The sequence below is a fragment of the Saimiri boliviensis genome, chromosome 5 (genome assembly GCF_048565385.1).
Source record: "Saimiri boliviensis isolate mSaiBol1 chromosome 5, mSaiBol1.pri, whole genome shotgun sequence".
Lineage (NCBI taxonomy): Eukaryota > Metazoa > Chordata > Mammalia > Primates > Cebidae > Saimiri > Saimiri boliviensis.
The window spans coordinates 150,921,072-150,944,719 of record NC_133453.1 but is presented as its reverse complement, the minus strand read 5'-3'; the positions used below and the strand labels follow the sequence as shown (position 1 = coordinate 150,944,719).

Below are 23,648 nucleotides of genomic sequence, written 5' to 3'. Positions count from 1 at the left end.
GGCTAATCTAGAATCAGGGAAAAAAAGGCCACAGCTGACTCTTAAGTGACTCATTGCATAATCACATTCTTTTAAGACTCAAAATAATGTAAACTTCCAATAGCTTTGATTTTGAATCACCTTTCTGCACACGATGGATTCTGCTTGCCCTGCTCACTGATGGTGTGCACCTGCATTGACAGGCAGGCTGCTGTGTCTCCTTCACTCACCTCTGAGTCCCTGAGGAGCTGCCTCCTTTCTCCCGAGCCGAGTCTGCAGCCAGGGAGGGGAGCAGAGGGCTTCACACTTTAGGGGGCTTTGCATGCCACGTGCGTTCCTGTCCTCAGCCTCCAAAGACTCCGGCTCGCAGGATTTGGATGGGCTGCAGATATCTGGATTTATCACTTCTCAGTGCAGGGATGATTTGTTCACACAAAACCCTTGACTAGAGGAAACTCCTTCCCTCCCTGACTCGCCAGGGCAGTCAGTACTATTCGGGTCAAGGGATTCAAATATCTTTTCCCTTGAGAACCCTTAGTAGTCTCTGCCTCACCCACCAGTGCTTCTCTTGCGCTCTCAAGCACTACATGCCCTTCCTTACAGCCTAGTCCTTGTGCTATCTATGGTGATGTCAGCCAGCCTGTGCCCTCTTCATCGTCCATCCTGGCACCCAGTACAGTCCCTGCCACCCGCCCCTCAGTGACTGGATGGATAAGGAATGTAAGCTGAGGCATTCCCACTTACCCAGCTGCTTCCAGCTTCTGTACTGGGGGATAACTTAATTCTCCTCCATTGCTCCTAATCAATAACTTATAAGACAAAGACTCCACACAGCTATTCCCTTAATGCTTTCTTTTGAATTACTTGGTAAATTGTGAAGGCCTGTGACATTTAAGAACTTGAAGTTCACTGGAAAACCATTAACGTGTAAGCATTTGCCCTGGCATGCGGGGCACAGAGACATGCCCTGGGACGCAGAGCTGGGCCTCATGTCACAAAAACCACTTCAAGGGAGCAGAACATGGGTCAGCTTTGCTTACAAAACTTTTCCTTTTCTCTTTTTGCGTGAAGCTAATTAAGGTACTGGTGGTAGGAATGTCTTTTTCAGGCTTTACTTTTATCAACTTTATTTTGTCGCACTTTTAGTTTGATCAAATGGCTTATTACGATAATATCCATTGATTTACATCTTTTCAGAAGTGTTCTTTTAAGGGTGCTGAGAGAAGGAATGTGTGGTACAAAGGTCAGAGCATGCCCTGTATCTGCACTGACAGTTGGTAGCCACTCTTCGGGGATGGTTATTTCAATTAAGATAAATTAAAATTAAAAATTCACTTCTTCAGTTGCACTGGCCATACCTCAAGTTACCTCACATTTTGGACAGGGCAGCGAACATTGCTATCACCACAGAAAGTCCTATTGCACAATACTGCTCTAGCAGCCAGTGACAGTAACTCGTTTTTCTCTTTCTACTTACAAGAAAAGCTTCCAATTTTGGTTCAGTTTTTGCTTCCAATGTTGTTACAGTTGGGTTATTTTCAGCAGTTAGAAAGTGATATTATTTCTCACACACCTGAGCATTTGCCAGTCACAAAATTGATAGAACGTATTATCGACTATTTTCAGTCATGTGTTACCTTGTTACACATTGGTTATACATGGCTTAATTGGCATCTCTGGGATTCTCCTTGTGAATAACATTTTTTCCTTGTGAACCACTGCTAAAGCAGTCATGTGTTCAGGAGACTCACAATGCCCATTGATCTGGCTCCGTTCCAGTGTATCACAGGTCACATCTGTTGCTAATGTTGGTATTGTGGTCTCAGGAATATTCTATGCGATACATGAAATTCTGGCTTTTGGTACAACCTTTTAAGAGTCAAGTGCATCTATGATGAAGGAATTGATCAGAAGGTCAGGGATTCAACTGAAAGTAAATGGAGGCTCTGTACAGTGGCTCATGCCTCTAATCCCAGCACATTGGGAGGCCAGGGTGGTTGGATTTCTTGAGATCAGGAGTTCAACACCAGCCTGGTCAACATGATGAAACCCTGTCTCTACTAAACATACAAAAATTAGTTGGGCGTGGTGGCACGTGCCTGTAATCCCAGTTACTGGGGAGGCTGAGGTAGGACAATTACTTGAACCTGGGAGGCAGAGGTTGCAGTGAGCTGAAATCACGCCACTGCACTCCAGCCTGGGTGACAAGACTCTGTCTCAAAAAACAAAACAAAACAAAACCAAAAATCCCAGAAGGAAATGGATGTATTCTCAAGTAATTCTGAGAAAAGTTCATGATTCCACTTGAGTCATCCCTCTAGATACTGGCCCCATTCTTGGCCTGTCTAGTCAGGGACTAATGCTCCCTCTTCCTGCTCATGCTCCTGTGGATGTTGTGTGGGAAGCCAGGGAGGCCACCTCCCATACTGCTCCATTGCAGTAAGAGATCTGGAAGGAAACACGGCAGGAAACACTGGCACCGGCAGTACCCTCGGGACAGGTCTCACAGATCTAGGTATTGGCTACTGGAGCCCATCCAATGAGAAAGCAAACACTGAAGTCAGCGGGAACTGGTCTGAGCCAGAAACAGCTTTCTTGGGAAGTCCCAAACTCAGAAAAAGCTGGTTTCTTGAGTGCCCACAATTCACTTTGAAGACTTCAGTGACTCGAGAAAATTTGCTTTGAGGTAAGTGTTCTGTGAGGCCACCAAAGGGCCATTCCCACCAGCATGAGAGCATGCCATGGTCTATGGTCCTTTGAAAGACCAGGGTTGATTCGGTGGCATTTCACACGTCAGGTGTCAGAGGAAGGCAGGCTTGCTTTGCAGACATTACTATTTCAGGAGAAACAACCAGACCTCTCTTGCTTCCCAGGTCACCGCGCATGCCCGTTTACCATCCCGAGTTCATCTCCGCTGAAGAGTCTTGGGAGGATAGCTCTGCTGATTGGGAGCGAAGATACCTGCTGAGCAGGGAGGACTCTGGTCTGTCTGTATCTGCGTCCTCTGAGAAGGGGGACCTTCTGGACAGCTCGCACATCCGACTCCGTCTTTCCAAGCTGAGGTAGGTGGACCTGGGTGCCCAGCCTGGCAGCAGTGGTGGTGACCGCACATCAAGCCTGCGTGCCCCGTCTCTCCTTCAAACCTGCAGGGTGAAGACGAGGATGAGCTTTGCCTCATCTGGCCGGGCTGCTCTTTTCCTCCAAGGTGATTTATTTCCATCAGGCCTAGGGAGACATGGAAGGCGGCCTGCAAATCATGCAGCGCCTAAGAGGACAAACCTCAGTGATTGACACTGTACACGCCTCTCCTTCCTGCTTCTGTGGCTGGGGTCTCCATGGCCAGGGGTTTGCAAATAGGATCTGTCTGCTTCAGGGGTCCCCGGCGTTTTCTTTCTTTTTTTTTTTTTTATAAAGAAGAGGAAGAAAGAGAAAGAGGAAGAGGGAGAGAGGATGGGGGTATTGCTTTATTGCCCAGGCTAGAATGCAGTCTAAATATGGGTATGCCTACAATTGTCCTCAATAATGGAGACATGAAAGAAAATGAGGGAAGAGAATAACAAACAAGGAGCCAACCAAGATTTCATTTAAACCTCTAAATTGATATGATGTGGTACTGATGAGAGTGTATATTTTGTATATTTAAAGTGGAGAGTTCTATAAATGTTAATTACATTTACTTGTTCCAGATCTGAGTTCAAGACCTGAATATCGTTGTTAATTTTCTGTCTCATTGATCTGTCTAATATTAATGTTGAAGTCTCCCACTATTGTTATGTGGGAGTCTAAGTCTCTTTATAAGTCCTGTATGTCTAGGTATTCCTGTATTGGGTGCGTATATATTTAGGATCTTTAGCTCTTCTTGTTGTTGCATTGATCCTTTTATCATTATGTAATGTCCTTCTTTGCTTCTTTTGATCTTTGTTGCTTAATTGTAACTTCTGTTTTTTATTTATTTATTTTAGCTCTCTGTTTGGTTGGTAAATCTTTCTCCATCCCTTGTTTAGAGTCTTTGTGTATCCTTGAATGTGAGATGGATCTGGATGCAGCATACTGATGGGTTTTAGTTTTTTATTCAAATTGCCTGTCTTTGGATTGGGGGATTTAGTCAATTTAAATTTGGAATTAATAATAATATATGTGAGTTTAATACTGTCATTAGCTGGCTATTTTGTCCATTAGTTGATATAAATTCTTCATTATATTGATGCTCTTTTTGATAATTTTTTTAGAAAGGCTGATACTGTTTGTTCCTTTCATATGTGTAGTGGTTCTTTCAGAAGCTCTTGCAAAGCAGGCCTGGTGGTGATGAAATCTCTGAGTGCTTGCTTATTCACAAAAAACTTTATTTTTCCTTCGCATGTGAAGCTTAGCTTGGCTGGATGTGAAATTCTGGGTTGAAAGTTCTTTTCTTTAAGGATGTTGAATATTGGCCCCCACTCTCTTCTGGCTTGTAGGGTTTCTGCTGAGAGATCTGCTGTAAGTCTGATAGGCTTCCCTTTGTGGGTAACCTCACCTTTCTCTCTGGCTGCCCTTAGTATTTTCTCCTTCATTTCAACCCTGGTGAATCTGACGATTATGTGCCTTGGAGTTGCTCTTCTTAAGGAATATCTCTGTGGTGTTCTCTGTATTACCTGGAGTTGAATATTATCCTGCCTTACTAGGCTGGGAAAATTTTCCTGAATAATGTCCTGAAGCGTATTTTCCAGCTTGGATTCATTCTCTTCGTCACATTCAGGTACACCTATCAAGCGTAGATTAGGTCTTTTCACATAGTCCCATATTTCTTGGAGACTTTGCTCGTTCCTTTTTATCCTTTCTTCTCTCGTCTTGTCTTCTTGTTTTATTTCATTGAGTTGATCTTCGACCTCTGATATCCTTTCTTCTGCTTGATCAATTCGGCTGTTAAAACTTGTGCATACTTCACGTAGTTCTCGTATTGTGTTTTTCAGCTCCATCCATTCACTTATTTTCCTCTCTAAATTTTGTATTCTTGTTGACATTTCATCAAACCTTTTTTCAAAGTTCTTAGTTTCTTTAGATTGTGTTATAACAAGTTCTTTTAATTCACTGAAGTTTCTTATTATCCACGTTTTGAAGCCTGCTTCTGTAATTGGAACCCACTCGTTCTCCATCAAGCCTTGTTTCGTTGCTGATGAGGAACTGGGATCCCCTGCTGAGGAAGAGGCGTTCTGATCTTGGGTATTCTCAGCCTTTTTTGACCGTTTTCTTCCCTTCGTTGTAGATTCATCCATCTGTAGTCTTTATAATCACCGTCTTTGTAATTGGGTTTCTGAGTGGACGTCCAACTTACTGATTCTCAGCGCCGAAATCTGAACAACCCACTGCACCGACTAAATCAGCGGCGTTAAGATTGAGGGTGCTTTTCCGACTCTGCACCGAGAACCGACGCTCCGAGGCGCCGGCAAAACCGCCTCGCTGGTCACAAGAGTCGCGCTGGTGACCCGTGGGGCTCCTCCGCTGGGAATCTCCTGGTGCGTGAGCAACAAGAATTCATGTGAAGGTGTGGCGTCCTCTCCTTCTTTGCGCTTTCAGTGGGAGCTACAATCCCGAGCTGCTAGTGATCAGCCATCTTGGATCTCTCTCCCCGGCGTTTTCGAATTTGATATACCTTCGTAGTTATTGACAAAGGAGTGGGGCTGGCTCAGTGTGCAGCCTGAAGGGTGCATTTCCCTCCTGGGCCGTGGGCCCTGGAAACCTTGTTAAGGCTCAAAACATTTCAGAAGTGGCAGTCCGTTGGAAAACTAGTAACGTACAGGCATTCGTCCTGGGCAGGTGCAGCGCACAACGACCGGGCTGCAGGAAGCACAGCTGCCTACAGAGTGGGCGGTGCGCATGCGTGCGGAGGGACGCGGGGTGCGGGATGCGCATGCGTGGGGAGGGATGCCGGATGCGCATGCGTGGAGAGGGATGCGCGATGCGGGATGCGGGATGCGCGATGCGCATGCCTATAGGAGGAATGGGGGGGAAGGGATGCGCATGCCTACAGGAGGAATGGGGGATGCGCATGCCTACTGGAACGGCCTGGGAGCGGGACGCGCATGCGTGGGAAGCCAGGCGGGTGCGGGCAGTGGCGGGCTCACTACCAGGCTGTTTATCCGCTGGGTTCCCCCCTGTGCACCTTCATTGGAAAGGGTTCTTTTCCAGGAGGCGGAGGTTGCGGTGAGCCAAGATCGCGCCATTGCACTCCAGCCTGGGTAACAAGAGCAAAACTCTTGAGCCACTGCCAACAAACAAAGGGTTCTTTGGAGAGGCACGTGTTTGAAGGCATCATCTCCAGGACACAGCAAGGTTCGGGAGCCAGGACCGGTGGGCTCCCCTTCCGCCCGCCCTCAAGTCCCTGAGTGCCCGGCAGGGCCTGGTGTGGCCGCCATGCTGCCCTCGCTGCGTGAGCTCCCGCGGGCCTGCACTATGATGGGAGTGCGGGAGCCCCGGAGGAGTGAGCCCTGCGCGGCCATGACATCATCACACGCCGGGGGAGAAGTGAGAGAGCCCTGCTCGGCCATCACACGCGGGGGGAGAAGTGAGAGAGCCCTGCTCGGCCATCAGACGCTGGGGAGAAGTGAGAGAGCCCTGCTCGGTCATCAGACGCCGGGGGAGAAGTGAGAGAGCCCTGCTCGGCCATCACACGCCGGGGGAGAAGTGAGAGAGCCCTGCTCGGTCATCAGACGCCGGGGGAGAAGTGAGAGAGCCCTGCTCGGTCATCAGACGCCGGGGGAGAAGTGAGAGAGCCCTGCTCGGTCATCAGACGCCGGGGGAGAAGTGAGAGAGCCCTGCTCGGCCATCACACGCGGGGGGAGAAGCGAGAGAGCCCTGCTCGGTCATCAGACGCCGGGGGAGAAGTGAGAGAGCCCTGCTCGGCCATCAGACGCCGGGGGAGAAGCGAGAGAGCCCTGCTCGGTCATCACACGCGGGGGAGAAGTGAGAGAGCCCTGCTTGGTCATCACACGCGGGGGAGAAGTGAGAGAGCCCTGCTAGGTCATCAGACGCTGGGGAGAAGTGAGAGAGCCCTGCTCGGTCATCACACGCCCGGGGGAGAAGTGAGAGAGCCCTGCTCGGTCATCACACGCGGGGGAGAAGTGAGAGAGCCCTGCTTGGTCATCACACGCGGGGGAGAAGTGAGAGAGCCCTGCTAGGTCATCAGACGCTGGGGAGAAGTGAGAGAGCCCTGCTCGGTCATCACACGCCCGGGGGAGAAGTGAGAGAGCCCTGCTCGGCCATCAGACGCGGGGGAGAAGTGAGAGAGCCCTGCTCGGCCATCACACGCCCGGGGGAGAAGTGAGAGAGCCCTGCTCGGTCATCACACGCGGGGGAGAAGTGAGAGAGCCCTGCTCGGCCATCAGACGCGGGGGAGAAGTGAGAGAGCCCTGCTCGGTCATCACACGCGGGGGGAGAAGTGAGAGAGCCCTGCTCGGCCATCACACGCGGGGGAGAAGTGAGAGAGCCCTGCTCGGCCATCACACGCGGGGGGAGAAGTGAGAGAGCCCTGCTCGGCCATCACACGCGGGGGGAGAAGTGAGAGAGCCCTGCTCGGCCATCACACGCCGGGGGAGAAGTGAGAGAGCCCTGCTCGGCCATCACACGCGGGGGGAGAAGTGAGAGAGCCCTGCTCGGCCATCACACGCGGGGGAGAAGTGAGAGAGCCCTGCTCGGCCATCACACGCGGGGGGAGAAGTGAGAGAGCCCTGCTCGGCCATCACACGCCGGGGGAGAAGTGAGAGAGCCCTGCTCGGCCATCACACGCGGGGGAGAAGTGAGAGAGCCCTGCTCGGCCATCACACGCGGGGGAGAAGTGAGAGAGCCCTGCTCGGCCATCACACGCGGGGGGAGAAGTGAGAGAGCCCTGCTCGGCCATCACACGCGGGGGGAGAAGTGAGAGAGCCCTGCTCGGCCATCACACGCCGGGGGAGAAGTGAGAGAGCCCTGCTCGGCCATCACACGCGGGGGGAGAAGTGAGAGAGCCCTGCTCGGCCATCACACGCGGGGGAGAAGTGAGAGAGCCCTGCTCGGCCATCACACGCGGGGGAGAAGCGAGAGAGCCCTGCTCGGCCATCACGTGCCGGGGGAGAAGCGAGAGAGCCCTGCTCGGCCATCACACGCCGGGGGAGAAGTGAGAGAGCCCTGCTCGGCCATCACACGCGGGGGAGAAGTGAGAGAGCCCTGCTCGGCCATCACACGCGGGGGAGAAGCGAGAGAGCCCTGCTCGGCCATCACGTGCCGGGGGAGAAGTGAGAGAGCCCTGCTCGGTCATCAGACGCCGGGGGAGAAGTGAGAGAGCCCTGCTCGGCCATCAGACGCCGGGGGAGAAGCGAGAGAGCCCTGCTCGGCCATCACACGCGGGGCGCCGTGGCTCCGTGTGGGGACCAGCCTCTTCCGAAGATGCGCGGGGTTGTTCGGAGGCCGCCTCCGACTCCCTGCGGCCGCGTGGGTACTCCCAGCAGGCCTGGGAGGTTCACGGAGGGCGCCTCCGGGAGGGCAAGGCTTTTGCCCTCCGCCACACTGTGAGCCGACCCGAGGGACGGGATTTGGCCCTAGACCCCCGCATCGCTGCTTGGCGTGGAGCTTCTCCCCGCACCGGGCCTCCCAGCCGACTGGAGCGGCTTCAGGATGAGAAGGGGTCGTCCGTGCAGTGAGCGTTTGGCCAATGAGTCCCCTGTGAGGTTTTCTGAGCTGGGTGAAGTGGCGCGCCTTGGGTCAGCAAGGTGGCAAGCCTGACACTGTTCACGCCTTTTCCCAGCTGGCTGGGCAGCCAGTCCGGAGAAGGCCGTGTCCTCAGCCGCCCTGCAACACGGATAGACTCAAGTACCTTTGAGACGTTTGCATTCAGTGCTTGCTTTGTCTTCTGTGATTCATGGGATATTTGCCTCCAAGCTTGCCGCTGAACTAAAAGACGTTAGTGCCATTCTTTATAACATGTCTAAAAAGTACCATGCGTGATCAGTGAAGAAGCTTGTAAAAAACCTTTTATTTTGGGTTGTCAGCTCTGCTGCAGATGTCAGTTATGTAGAAAAAAATTTGTATTTAGAATAGCTCAATTAATGTTTTATGCTTTAAAAAGAAATGTCATTTTGATTCCTATTTAAGTAGGAGCTGTTGAATCATAATTTGGAAGCGTGAGCTGATTATTCATCAAATTCATTAAATCGGAGAATGCAAAACAAGATTTTACCATTTTCAAAGGATCAGATTCAAAGACAGATGAAGCTTAACTGAGGAGAGTATTAAAAAGATGTCCCAACATGGAGTTTCTTAGTTCATGCTACTCATACTCAGGTAGGGGCTATGTACAAGCATCCTTCCAGGAGTGGGGACAGAGCGAACACGCTGCAGTGCCTGCCCTCATGGAGCAGCCGGTGAGAGAGCACACCCTAGACTGGGTGGTGATGGTGCCATTGGGAGAGGGGCTCTGCTGCTGAGTGATCAGAGATGGGCATGATGGATGGACTGCAGTCGGGTACCCCGGCAGGGCAAATGCCTTGCGGTCTTGTCTGAGAGCAGCAAGGACATTGGTGGGATGGAAGGGCAGCAGAGTGCAGGCCAGGCCCAGGTTCATGTAGGGCCTAGGGGGTCACGGTTAAGAAGTGGGTAATGGTGAGGGGCTGGAATGGCTTCGGCAGTCCTCAGTGGGGGCTGAATATGTAGCTTGATGCTTTAGTAAGTTACTGCCTAAGGAATTCTTAAGATCTGCTTATACAACCGGTAATGGCATCGCAATTATTTGTTTTTATATTTGATGGTCAAATCTGTATTTCTACCTTTCAGAAAACGTAGGGGAAAATAAATGGTAAATATGAATCAAAGAGACAAGGCATTCCATTTACTTCCCCCCGCACCCCGCCCCAAGAAACGGGAGCCTTTAAATAGCTCTCAAAGAGTCTCAAATCTTGAACTTCAGTTTCCCCAACAAGCAGCTATGTGCAAACACTTTGATTAACTTTGTTCACCTCTGGAACCTCCACCACGCTCCTTTGGATGGGGCTGTAGGTTTGGATGGGGTGTTCTCCTCATATCATGTTATGGAGAGAATTCAAAACATGGCAGTTACTCAAGGCTGCCAGAAACGTGTCTGAGTTAGGGAAGTCTGGGCTACAGGACTGCTGCCCCTTCCCACTAAGGCCCTACCTTTCTCTCGCAGGTGCTGTGTGCGGTGGCTGAAGGTCACGGGCCTGTTTGTCTTTGTGGTGCTGTGCTCTGTGAGTATGTGGCTGCCCCTGCACTGCCGATGGGTCAGTGAAAGCCCTGCATGCCTTTGGCTGTACAGCAGGGGAACCCGAGGTGTGGGGTGGGTGCCTGAACCTCTTCGCCTGATTCTTTGACTTTCTTTGATGTGAGGGGTGTGGGGTAGCAGTCTGAGGGGGTCGAGGGCCGTAGCAGTGCTCCTCTGCAGCGGCCCCGTCACACAGCAGAGGCCAGGCAGCCTGGTGTTGCCCTGCGGAAGGCTGGGTAGCTGACTGTGGGCTCCCTTCCCCCATTGAGTGGTTCACCACTTCCCTGCTGAGCCCCACACAGTAGCACTCTTCATGTGTGTTGGGACACATCTGGCGATTGTGGATGCCCAGAGGGTCTCAGTGCCCTTTGAGAGGGGTGTTGAAGCTCTGAGGTTTGCCCATCTCTGTGGAGGTGTCTCTGATTTTATTTGCTCAGATATCTCCATCCTTCCAAATAATGAACACTCACAAGAGACTCATCCCGGAGCAAAACCAACGTCAGATGCCCTTGTAGGGAACAGGGTGTGGGAATGAGGGGAGGGCGAGGGCTCCTTTGGCGAGCCCAGGGCAGTGGGCGGTGCTGTTCTTCATTGGAGGGGTCCCTGCAGATGGACCCGCCAAGGGAAAGGCGCAGGAGCCTGATCTGTGAGGGTGGTAGAGCCAGGGCCGCCCTCTTAGGTGACAGTCCTGGGTCCCACTGCCAGCGTTGGTATGCTTTGTGACCTTAGGTAGCCTGAGCCAGTCACATAGTGGCACTCAAAATACATTTGCCCAATGAGTAGGTACGTGGTCTCTTGTCTGGTTGTGTGTCTGTGTGTGCATGTCTTTGGTTGTGTGTGTGTGCATGTCTGTGTGTGCATGTGCAGGTGAGTATGTGGTTCTGTCTGGTTGTGTGTGCAGGTGGGTGTGTGGTCTCCTGTCTCTCACTGTGTGTGTGTGTGTGTGCAGGTGAGGGTGGTCCCTGTCTCTGGTTGTGTGTCTGTGTGCAGGTGGGGCATGGCCTCCTGTCCGTGGCTGTGTGTCCTTGTGTGTGCACGTGGATCTGTGTGTGTACTTGTGTGAGCTGTGTAGGTTGGTTGTGGTCTGTGGCCATGATAGGTTGTGGCTGTGCTTTGCAGTTATTTTGGGTGAGTGCCACTTTTGGGTGTTGCTGTAAGATGCTGTGCACGGGCAGTTGTTGAGAGGCCACGGTGGGTGGGAGGTGGTGTTGTGATGCGGTGTGATTGTGGGCTAGGGTGGTCTGAGTTGGGTTCCACATGTGCCAGCTGGGGGCAGTGCTTTCCCATGCAGCCAGCCTGTGATGGCCTCCTGTGCCTGACGTCTGTGGCTGTTGCTGGTTGGTTTCATGACCTGCACACGTGGCATGTGGGTTGGGGCTCTGCGTGCATGCAGGACTGTTTGTGGCCCTGGGTCAGCTCCTCTCAGCTGCAACACGGGGACAGCAGGGTAGCGTACGAAGTCAGTGTCGACTGCATTGAGCTGAGTACAGTCAACTGTTAACCAACCCGTGCGGGAGGAGATCTGAGAGCTGGAGAAAGGAAACCTCTGCTGGAAATGGAAAGCCAATTACACTGAGCTGTGAAAGCTTCACGATTTGGTATTTTTGGCTACCAATTTGGCTCCCCACTTCCTACTCACATGAATGTTTGGTTCTGAAGTCCTGCTGGCAGCAAGGCCTGCCAGGTGCTCTGGGATTTCAAAGGCAACAGGCATGGCGGGCCAGGTCTTCGTGGTCCCTAAGAGCCGACCTGAGCTCTGAGTCCGGTCTTCAGCCTTCTTCTGTGACATGGAGTTTAGGTGATTTGTGGATACATCCAAAATGGAATTTGAGGAATTTCACTTGAACTTCTATACTCTCACTTTATCATCCGTTTAATTTACTTTTTGATGGTGTATAAAGTGCTTTGCAAATTCCACAAACACCTGCTACCACAAAGAGGTGCTGTAACCATCACAGGGGTCATGATCCTTTATTCTCCAATGTGGGAAAACCACATTTGTCCCTCTTTGATGATTTAATTTTATGGCCAGGTATTTAATCCTTAAAATGGGCAAATATCAACAATCAGGGCCCATTGTAGCTGAACACTGTAATGAATCAGAATATTTTAACATTTAAGACAAAGCTATTCAGAGTAAGCAAGCTGGGGTGTTCTAGGTACATACACTAGCCTCATCATCACATCCGTTTTCAACTGTCACAGCAAAATGATTTCTATCTGATTGCTCTCATACCACACCGCCGTCATTCAGCGTTTCTGATTGTTACAGATTTTGTTCAGCCTGTATCCGGATCAAGGAAAGCTCTGGCAGCTGTTGGCCGTGTCACCACTGGAGAACTACTGTATCCAAAATCCACTCTGAGATGGCCAGCCGCCTGGCTGAGATCTAAAATGCAAGGAGCCGCTTGCGGACCGTGACTGCTGCCAAAGGCTGAGGCGCAGGCTCTTACCATTCCCACCCGCCCGAATTCCGTTTCTCCAGGATGTTTGATGAGATGGAGTCTCAGGACACAGTGGCGGGGTGCTCCAGGGAGACAGTGGTGGGTTGGTGGGGAGCCCTCCAAGTGAGGAAGGGGGACAGTAGGGCACGTTGCAGCCAGGGCCTGGCTTTCCCTCGCTCCTGGATACTCCATCCCTCCCCTGCCCCTTTTGCGTTGGGCTGACCTGTCTTCCAGTCCCTGCCGTCCGGGCTGTGTGCCCTGGCTCAGATGACTGCTGCAGTGCCTCCTACTGTGTTTGCTCTGGCCCCTTCCTGCCTGCCTCAGAATTTTTAGCTAGAAGTCTTACACATTCTGTAGGACAGCAGATACAGAGGCCAGTGGTGCTTAACCTTAAAGATGAGCATGCCTTGACTTCTGCAGGCCTTAACTGGAGGGTTCATGTACATCTAGCGAGACATCAGTTGTGTTGAGGTTTGCAGTTGCTGTGGCAACTTGTGGTGCATTAGACACTCACTGGGCGCCCTGCCAGCTGTCTGCCAGACCTCGCTCTGTGCCCACCCCTCCCAATGAGGTAAGAGATATTTCTTCTCCTCCTCCCTTCTCTCAGCTGCAGGGATTCCTACTGCACCCTCTGGCTACCAGATTTGATCCACTTCCCAACCAGATGAAGGCCTTTGCTCCTTAGAGGAGACAGAGGCAGTGGGAGAGGGTCAAGTTTGGCATCACTGGGGGATGCTTTCTCAGGATCTTCCCCAGGCTTCCTGTCTTCCTGGGAGCGCCCAGTGGGTTTCCTGGAGGAAAAACCTGCAGGATGTTCACACCTCCATCTGGGGCTCTCAGGGGCTCCCACGCTCCTGCGATGCTACACTTGACCTTGAGCAGTGTGTACATTTTCTGGTTGAACCCTGCCTGCTTCTGAACTGCGGTGCTGGCACCTGTCCCGGGGAAGCCGCCTCTCCCTACGGTCACCTGTCTCGCTCTAGATTTCAGGCGCGTTCTTTCTTCAGCCTCATTCTGCAATCAGGAGTGGGCGGCTAACTGCTGCCGGCCCAGCCTTTTCTGGGTGAAAGGGTGGGAGCAGTGGTTCCCAGTTCTCCAGCCGGGGTCCAGAGCCTCTTGTGGGACGGATGTGCTAATTAAGGTGTCTGTGTATGAAAGCCCCTGAAGCCCCCAGGGCCGCTAGGGCTGCGGGGATCCATGGAAGGTGCTGGAGAGGTGGGACCCTCCCGTGGGGAGCTCCAATTGGGCCAGATATTTTTGACGATTATCAGTTAAAAGGGGATCAGTTTAATTAGCTGAATGGCGAGATGTGTTTTCTTCAAGCTACTTGATAGCCTGAGTGAACTGGAATCTTAGGAAACCGGCTTGCTTTCCTTGCAGTTGCTGTTATCTGCTGCATAGTCTTTTTTTTTTTTTTTTTTGAGACGGAGTTTCGCTCTTGTTACCCTGGCTGGAGTGCAATGGCACCATCTCGGCTCACCGCAACCTCCGCCTCCTGGGTTCAGGCAATTCTCCTGCCTCAGCCTCCTGAGTAGCTGGGATTACAGGCACGCGCCGCCATGCCCAGCTAATGTTTTGTATTTTTAGTAGAGTTGGGGTTTCACCATGTTGACCAGGATGGTCTCGATCTCTTGACCTCGTGATCCCCCTGCCTCGGCCTCCCAAAGTGCTGGGATCACAGGCGTGAGCCATCGCGCCCGGCCATGGTCTTGTGTTTCGGGGTCCTTCCGGGAAGTCTCACTGCAGCTCCCCAGGACGCCCTCTCCGTCGCCAGCCACCTGCCCGGCAGGGCAGCAGGAGAAGCGCCGGGCACTCGAGGCTCTCCGGTGGGCCGGGGCGGACCGGTCACGGTCTGTGCTTCCCTCCGCGGGGTGGACGGAGGTTCCCACCGTTTTAGAAGCACCCCAGCTCCGCGGGGTCACGGGGTCAGCGCGGGAGCGCGCGTCACGTCTCTGCTACTCTTGGGCCCTTTACAACCGCCTGAGGTTGGGCGCCGACAGCCGCTTCCCATCCCCGCGCCGCCTCCGCGTGACCCCACGGGTGGGAGGAAGCCAAGACCTCCTCCGCGTGCCCGGCTCCCCACGTCTCGTTCCCCGGACACGGCGCAGGGGGCGGGAGGCGGGCCCGAGAACCCGAGGGGGAGACTGGGTCCTGCGCGGAAACGTCTTAAGTGGGACTCGGACCGGAGGGGACGCCGCGGGGGCGCGGGGGTCCAGGGGGGCGGGGCGGCTTCCGCGCTCCGACGGGACGGTCCCTCCGCCCGCCGGGACCTGCCCCTGCACCCCAAGACTCTGCCGCGCTCCTTCCCACGCGGCCTGAGTGTGCCGGGCCCCACGCACGCACGCCCCATGCACGTATGCACGCACGGCCAAACGCACGCACGGCCCCACGCACGTTCGCACGCACGCCCCCACGCACGTACGCCCCCACGCACGCACGCCCCATGCACGTATGCACGCACGGCCCCACGCACGTTCGCACGCACGCCCCCACGCACGCACGCCCCATGCACGTATGCACGCACGCCCCCACGCACGCACGCCCCACGGACGCACGGCCCCATGCACGTACTCACGCACGACTCCACGCAAGCACGGTCCCCCGCACACACGCCCCACGCACGCAGGGCCCCACGCACGCACGGCCCCACGCACGTACGCACACACGCCCCACGCCCGCAGGGCCCCACGCATTCACGGCCTCACGCACGTAAGCACGCACGGCCTCACGACCCCATGCACTGACGCCCCACGCACGTACGCACGGCCCCACGCACTAACGGCCCCACGCACTCACGCCGCACGCACGGACCCACGCACGGCCTCACGCACGCACTCACGCCCCACGCACGTACGCACGCACGGCCATAGGCACGCACGCCCCACGCCCGCACGGCCCCACGCACGTACGGCTGCACGCACGGCCCCGCGCACGCACACCCCACGCACATACGCACGCACGGCTCCACGTACTCACGGCCCCACGCACGTACGGCTGCACGCACACCCCACGCACCTACGCACGCACGGCCCCACGCCCGCACGGCCCCACGCACGCACGCCCCACGCCCCAGGGCCCACGAATTACGGCCTCACGCACGTACGCACGTACGGCCCCACGCACGCACGCCCCACGCCCCCACGCATTCTCGGCTCCACGCACGCACGCCCCACGCACGTACACACGCACGGCCCCACGCACGGTCCGACGCACTCACGGCCCCACGCACGGCCCCACGCACTCACGCACGGCCTCTCGCACTCAGCACGGCGTCAGGCACGCACGGCCCCATGCACGTATGCATGCACGGCCCCACACACGCACAGCCCCAGGCACGCACGCACAGCCCCACGCACGCCCCCACGGCATCACGGTCTCACGCACGCACTCACGCAGGCACGACTCTACGCACGGACGTACGCACGGCCACACGCACGCACATCCCCACGCACGCCCAAACGACCCCACGCACGGACGGCCGCACGCACAGCCCCATGCACTCACGGACGCGCGCACGGCCCCACACACGGACTTATGCACGGACCTACGCACGCATAGCCCCACGCACTGATGGATGCATGCCCGCACGGCCCTATGCACTCACAGCCGCACGCACGGCCCCACGTACGCACGGCCCCACGTACTCACGGCCCCACATACGCACGGCCCCACGCACGGACGCACGCTCGCACGGCCGCACGCACTCACAGTCCCACGCACCCACGGACGCACACACGGCCGTACGCAAGCACGGCCTCATGCACACACTCGTGGCCCCACGCACTCACGGACGCACGCACAGATGCACACACGACCCCATGCACAGTCGCACGCATGCATGCACGCACGGCGCTACGCATGCACGGCCCCACGCACGCACGGACGCACGCACGGACGCACGCACGCATGGTTCAACACACGCACGGCCTCACGCACAGCCTACGCACGCACAGTCCCACGCACTCACGGACGCACGCACGGCCCTACTCACAGACGCAGGCACGGCTCTACGCAGTCACGGCCCCACGCACAGACGCACGCACGCATGCACGCATGGCCTTACGCACGCACAGCCTCACGCACCCACAGACGCATGCACGGCCCCACGCACAGACGCACGCACGCATGCACGCACGGCCCTACGCACGCGCGGCCCTACGCACAGACGCACGCACGGCCCCACGCACAGACGCACGCACGGCCCCACGCACAGAAGCACGCAGGCACGCATGCACGCACGGCGCTACGCACGCACGGCCTCGGGAAAGCTGCGGGTCGGAGCTGGCCGCGTCCCCTCCACCGGGAAGGCGGCTCTCCGGGAAGGCGCGTGCCGGGCAGGCCGGGGCAGGAGGGCCTCGGCTGCCGCGCGTCCCGGGGGCCTGCGGGGAGGGCAGGGGCTGACCTCCGAGCCCGCCGTGTCCCTCGGTGCGGCGGGCGCTGCTTCAGCAGCCGCCGCAGCGCGCGACGTTCTCTGCCCCCGAGGCGCTGTCTGCGGCGGCCTGTCCGCGGCTCCCAGGGCGCGGAGCCGGCGAGCAGAAGCCCGCAGCCCTCTGCCGGCGGTCGCTCGGGGCGCCCCCGCCCCCCTTCGCCTTGCTCTGTTTCCTCTTCGTGGTGCGTTTTCTGTCCGGCCTGGGCTCTCGTGAGACACGAAGGACAGGCTCACACGAAGCGGGCGACCCGTGTGCTCGGTATAAGCGCTGCCTGACGGGAAGCGGCTGAGCCCGGGGTTTCTGTGCCGAGCGAGGGCGGGAGACGGGCCGGGTGGGGCCCCGGGGGTGCCGGTTCGCTCGGGCCCTCTGGCCGTCTGGGCCTCGCTCCGTCTTCCGGGGTGGGGGCGCCTCTCGCGTGCGGGTCGCGACCTGCGTCAGGGGAGGTGGGTCCTGAAGGAGGCTGCGGTGTGGGAGTTGGGAGCGGCGGAAAGAGCCGCGGGATGGCCGGGGGCGTGGGGCTCCTCCTGCCTGCTCTGTGGTTCTCCTTGACACCCCCGAGCCGTGAATCTCAGCAGCCGCACGGACTCCACGCTGCTGCGGGTGGACCTGGCGGGCGCCCTGGCGGCCAGCAGGCCGAGCCGCCCAGGGCGGGAGGAGCGCGTCGTGGTGGAGCTGACCCAGGCGGACGCTTCGGGCTTCAGGCGGTGGCGGCCGCAGCAGGTAGTGCCCATGGGTTACTTGAAAGCAATGCTGAAATCCCGTTTCGTCTCGTTATAAATTGAGTTTCCTCTTGAATGGGTTTGACGGGGAGCCACAGGCGAGGACACCGTGCTCAGTCAATCCATTGGCTGCTCTTGTCGTTTTCTTTGTCTCTGAAATGCTTTTTTCCGTTTCTCTCAGTTATTTCTAAAATTCATGTAAAATCAGGCTTGCAAGTGCTTTATTCAAAACCATTTTGCTGGGCCATTTGGGAGACATAGATTTGAAAGGAGGTTTTGTGTGTGTGTGGTTTTTTTTTGTTGTTTGGTGGTAAGTCTGGGCCTTAGGCATGGTTGTGGAGACACTTCCACGGCAGTGACTATGTTTGTGGACCCTTGCTGAGACGGTGCCTAGCTTCTGAGCTGCTGTGTCTGTTTGGGCCTGGGCTCAGCCTTGTCTGTGAGCCTTGCCAAGCCTTCATTCACATCCTGCAAACGCAGCCAGGAAGTGATACCTGTCATGACGGCCCAGAGCCCAGACTCGAGAGGCAGGGCCCCTTCCATGCGAGCCTGACTCCCCGAGCCCTGGCCTCGGAGGCTCTATTGGATCATCACAGCGACATCTGCGTGGAAGTCGTACCCGTAGTTCATGGATGTACCTTGCTGTAACTAGCAGGAGGAGAGCCTGCTGTACACAGGTGTGTCTCCTGTAATGGAGCATCTGAGGAAAGAATGCACCTTACTTTTTCCTGCGTTGCACAGCGTGGTCCACAGAGCAAAGTTCATGATGAACTAGGATGCACTGTCCTGGAACTTGGCTGATGGAGCATCAACGTTCTACACCTCTTGCCCTGGCCAGGGTCTTAGTGTCTCAGCTTGGTTTACCTGTGAAGAGCCCATCCCCCTGGCAAGGGGCCACTTGGTGATGAGACCTGAGCCTGGTCTGCAGAAGGGCAGGATCCTAAGCAGCCAGGGGTTGCACTGCCTTCTCAGCACTTAAATATTAATAACATAGATGAAATAAGCTGTATGGCGCCTCCCTGCTGTCTTGCGTGGCTCTTCCCAACATGCTGACGCACCCAAAATGCCCACAGGCAAATCCAGCACCAGAAACACGGGGAACACAAGACATCTTTACCAAAGGATTTTTTTTCCCCCAGATACGCTCTTTGCAAACACTGAAGTACTTAAAAGGAACTTTTGTTCTCATGCGTGTGCGTCTCTGCCTTGACAAGTTTCAGAGTTTCTGTTTTCAGTGTCCTTTGTGATTTGTGGGTGAGATTCCCATCTTCCCCCTCCCTCCCCAGGCTGCCTCCCCAGCTGGCCACCCCCAGGAACCTCAGCATCCGGGGCAAGAACGTGTAAGGCAGGGCTGCCTGCAGCGAACGAGGCTTCACCCTGGTACCCTCCCTTGCAGGGCTCCTCTGCACAGGGCTGTGGAAGGTTTTCTGCGGGTGGGTTTGTTGCCTCCTTGTTACAAGTAGTTGCAGAAGTAGTTCTCAGGACTCAGAGCACTCAGTAGAGTTCTGCAAGTCTCTAGTAGCTTGTAGTTCATTTTTTAAATTAAAAAAATATTAAAAATTTTTAGAGTGGGGGTCTCACTCTGTTGCCGAGGCTGGAGTGTAGCGGTTGTGATCACAACTCACTGTAACTTTGAACTCCTGGGTTCGTGGGATCCTCCTGCCTCAGACCCTAAGTGGCTGGGACGACAGGTAGATGTCACTAATTTTAATTTTTGTGTGTGTGTGTGGAGACAGGGGTCTTGTTCTGTTGCCCAGGCTGATCTTGAACTCTTGGCCTCAAGTGATCCTCCCACCTTGGCCTCCCAAGGTGTTGGGATCACAGGCATGAGCCTCTGCATCAGGTGTGATTTATTTTCATTGTATTAAATCACTATTCACTACTATGCCTTTTGTAGTTTTGTACATGAATTCTGCATTTTTTCTTTTTTTTTAAATTTCATTTTACTTCGTCAAGTCTAAGAATCGTTTTTTCTTTCGAATCCTTTTTCTGAAACAAAACTCTCCAAATTGTGAAAATTCCCAGCTCCAAACCACCTAGCATCAGAAAATGTGGAGCCCAAGTAAAGATGCACCCCTGTTCCTATCTTTCTTCTTTTCTTATTTGAAACGAATACCTAAACTGAGCAGTGCCAGATCCCAGACCGTGACTTTATGCTTTGACTTGTACAGGTCACTCACAACTGGACGGTGTATGTAAATCCGAGGAGAAGTGAGCGCGCGGTGATGAGCAGGACCTTTGAGGTACTGAGCAGGTGGGTTCTCAGTGAATGAGGTCTTGGGGCAGGCTCTCTGGGACACACTCGTTTAAAGGAGTCTAAGCTGCAGGTTGCTGAATTTCGGCCCACACAGCACCAGGTCAGCATGTGACTTGGACACAGCACTCATGCTGTGTAGACAGTGAGCTCAAAGGCTGTGGGAGGGCATTGTAGCCATGGGTGTCAGGATGCAAGAGGGTTGACTGCAGAAGCCGCTTTGAAACAAATGCTATTTTTTGGTTGATGTTCTAATTTCATTAGTATCAAGAAGCTGTACAATGGCGAATTCTAGGAAATGTAGGATTCTTCTTCCTTAATGAATGCCGTTTTATAGTCAGTCTGTACTTTTGGTTGCTGTATTAGATGGCTACGGCTGCCATATTGAAGCACCACACGCTGGGTGGCTGAAATGTCATTGCTTGCTTGTAATTCGGTTCCAGAGGCTGCACGTCCTCGGTGAAGGTGTCGACAGGCCTCTCGCCTGGCGTACAGGTGGCCGTCCCTCTCTGTGTGCCTGTCTTCTGACCTCTCCCTGTTTGGACACTGGTCCTCCTGGATTAGGAGTTATCCCCATAACCTCACTTAAACTTCCTCACCTCATTAAAGACCCCACGTCTACCTACAGTCCCATTTGGAGGTATTCGGGGTTAAGATTTCAACAAAGAAATTGTTTTTGGAGGAACGGGACATAATTGAGGCCATAGAACATATTGACTGGACTTTTTTTTTATTGCATTTTAGGTTTTGGGGTACTTGTGAAGAACGTGCAAGATTGTTGCGTTTATACACTCGTGGCAGTGTGATTTGCTGCCTTCTTCCCCATCACCTATATGTGGCATTTCTCCCCATGCTCTCTCTCCCCAGCTTCCCACCTGCCGCTGTCCCTCCCCTGTGTCCCCCCAACAGACCCCAGTGTGTAGTGCTCCCCTCCCCGTGTCCATGTGTTCTCATTGTTCAGACAGGGAAAATGTGGCACGTACATACCATGGAATACTATGCAGCCATCAAAAACGATGAGTTCGTGTCCTTTTTAGGGACATGGATGAACCTGGAAACCATCATTCTCAGCAAACTGACACAAGAGCAGGAAAAGCAAACACTGCATGTTCTCACTCACAGGCGGGTGTTGAACAATGAGAACACATGGACTGGACTTTAAAAAATGCTTCAGTGCCGGCCACAGACCTGTGGTCACTCGCAGGCTGCTTGTCTGTAGTGCGATTCCCACTCTCAGGGACTGGAGTTCAAATAGCTGGCCTTGCTCTCAGCAGGTAACGTGGTTGGGCATGGTGGAGAGGAGGAAGAGGCAGGTCAGTGGCTGGCGTCTTCTCTGCAGGCTCCTGCCCACTGTTCATTGTCAGTGATGCCACAGGAGGCTAAGGGGCCTGCTTGGACTGGCTGGGCTTGGCCACAGGGAGGCTGCGTCCTGTGTCTCTTGCCATGGGCCCATGCCCACGGCTCTTCCAGCTGTGAGGTCGGCCATTGGGCTGAATTGTGCAGAGGTCCACTTGGACTCTGGTGAATGCCATGGCTGTTGACCCGGATTTGTGCCCCGTGTGAACTGTAAGGTTGTTCCTTTGTTCTGCAGAGAGCCGGTGTCCATCAGCATCCGGGCCTCCCTCCAGCAGACCCAGGCTGTGCCTCTTTTGATGGCTCATCAGTACCTCCCCGCAAGTTTGGAAGCCCAAGTGACCATCGCAACGGCCATCCTCGCGGGCGTCTATGTGCTGATCATATTTGAGGTAAGTTTCGTGGCTACTCCCCTGATAGGTCTGGACCCACAGTCGGGGAGGCTTGAGACCCGTGAGAGGCTCTGGACGGGCTCGGTCCTGCCTCCTGAATCAGATTGGATGAGCATAATCATCCCTGAAAATTGGTGGGTGCTTCTCTCTGGGTAGAAAGGGAATCAACCATACAGGAATAGTTGGTGAATCTAGACGACTGATGTGTGCAGGATGGGTTTTGGGAGCAGAAGTGTATCTGAGAAAATAGAATGCACTTACAGTGTTCTTCCCTCTCTTTGCTGCTCGCTCCAAGTGTGACCTTGAAGGAACTCGGAGTCTGCCTCTGTGTGCTGGATGCGCTCATTCGTGCCCACCTGCACTGTGCGACCATGTGTGTGAGGGACACAGATGCCCAGGGTTGTGTGCCTGGAGGGGTTATCTGTTCCGTGCATTTCCATCTGTGATCTTAAGTCTGGTCAATTTGATGTTTCTGGGAAGTCGTAAGTGTGGCTGTGCCTTCAACAGCATGAAACAACGTGCAAACCCTTCCTGGGCTGGGCAGGTCCATTGTTGATTTAACTATGAAACCAGACTTCCCCGCAACACAGTCAGGAGCCTGGAAGGTTGGTGCATGATGTGACTGTTAGAGGCACGTCCCAGTGAGCTTGGGACAGGTCTGAGAAATACACCTGGGGATGTTGAGGAGATGGCGGGGTGGAGGAGTGGCCAGGAAAGCTCCAGAACTTTGCCCGCAGTTGTTGAGTCCACCTGCTGAGGAATGATGACCCAGTAAGTCCAAGCCCTCAACTGTCTAACAAGGGCCATTCACAGGATTGTTATTTCTTATGGCTCTTATGTTCTAGAACAGTTTTCCTCCCATTTTCTGTTAAATCAATATTATTGTTGTTTGGCGGTTCCCATGGCCACTCTGGTTTGCTACAGGAACTCACAGACTCAGGGGCAGCTGTCCTCTGGGCTGTGGCTTACTGCCATGCTGGGCAGCAGAAACCTGCCGAGCTTGGACCAAGCCAGGAGTAGGCTTCTTAGAGGTCTTCTCTCCCAGGAGGGCCCACACAGCACGCATCTCCCTCCTGCAGATAGAGACAGACATGTGCAGTGTTTCTGTCTGGGGCAGCCTGTTGGAGACTGAGTTTTGGTCAGGTCCGGTTAGATGGTTGCCCTCAGCCTACCAAGATCCCAACTTGCGGAAGGAAACAGGTGCACACTATTTGTATATCACGTTATATACAGCCTGGGCACGTGGGTACAGCAGGACATATCACATTGTATATACAGTCTGGGCATGCAGGTACAGCAGAACGTATCACATTGTATACAGCCTGGGCACGCAGGTACAGCAGAATGTATCACATTGTATACAGCCTGGGCATGCAGGTACAGCAGAATGTATCACATTGTATACAGCCTCGGCACCCAGTTACAGCAGAATGTATCACGTTGTATATACCTCCTGGGCATGCAGGTACAGCAGAATGTATCATTGGGCATGCAGGTACAGTGGGACGTATCACATTGTATATACAGCCTGGGCATGCAGGTACAGCAGGATGTATCATTGGGCATGCAGGTACAGTGGGACGTATCACATTGTATATACAGCCTGGGCACACAGGTACAGCAGGATGTATCATTGGGCATGCAGGTACAGCGGGATGTATCACATTGTATATATAGCCTGGGCACGCAGGTACAGCAGGATGTATCACATTGTATATAGCCTGGGCACACAGGTACAGCAGGATGTATCATTGGGCATGCAGGTACAGCGGGACGTATCACATTATATATACAGCCTGGGCACAAAGGTACAGCAGGACGTATCACATTGTATATACAGCCTTGGCATGCA

General features: G+C 54.4%; 1 protein-coding gene across 6 annotated transcripts in view; it reads left to right on the top strand.

The window, feature by feature from the left end:
• OCA2 (OCA2 melanosomal transmembrane protein) overlaps positions 1-23,648 on the top strand; it is a 241,394-nt gene that overhangs the window by 43,634 nt on the left and 174,112 nt on the right. For 5 of the 6 annotated variants that reach the window (XM_074400144.1, XM_039480090.2, XM_074400142.1 and 2 more), the window contains exons 3-8: positions 2,853-3,041; positions 10,133-10,190; positions 12,477-12,549; positions 17,638-17,798; positions 19,969-20,051; positions 21,643-21,796. In XM_074400144.1, the coding sequence (XP_074256245.1) occupies positions 2,853-3,041; positions 10,133-10,190; positions 12,477-12,549; positions 17,638-17,798; positions 19,969-20,051; positions 21,643-21,796 (718 nt within the window). The remainder of the gene's footprint in view (positions 1-2,852; positions 3,042-10,132; positions 10,191-12,476; positions 12,550-17,637; positions 17,799-19,968; positions 20,052-21,642; positions 21,797-23,648) is intronic. The other variant, XM_039480091.2, reaches the window with a different exon arrangement.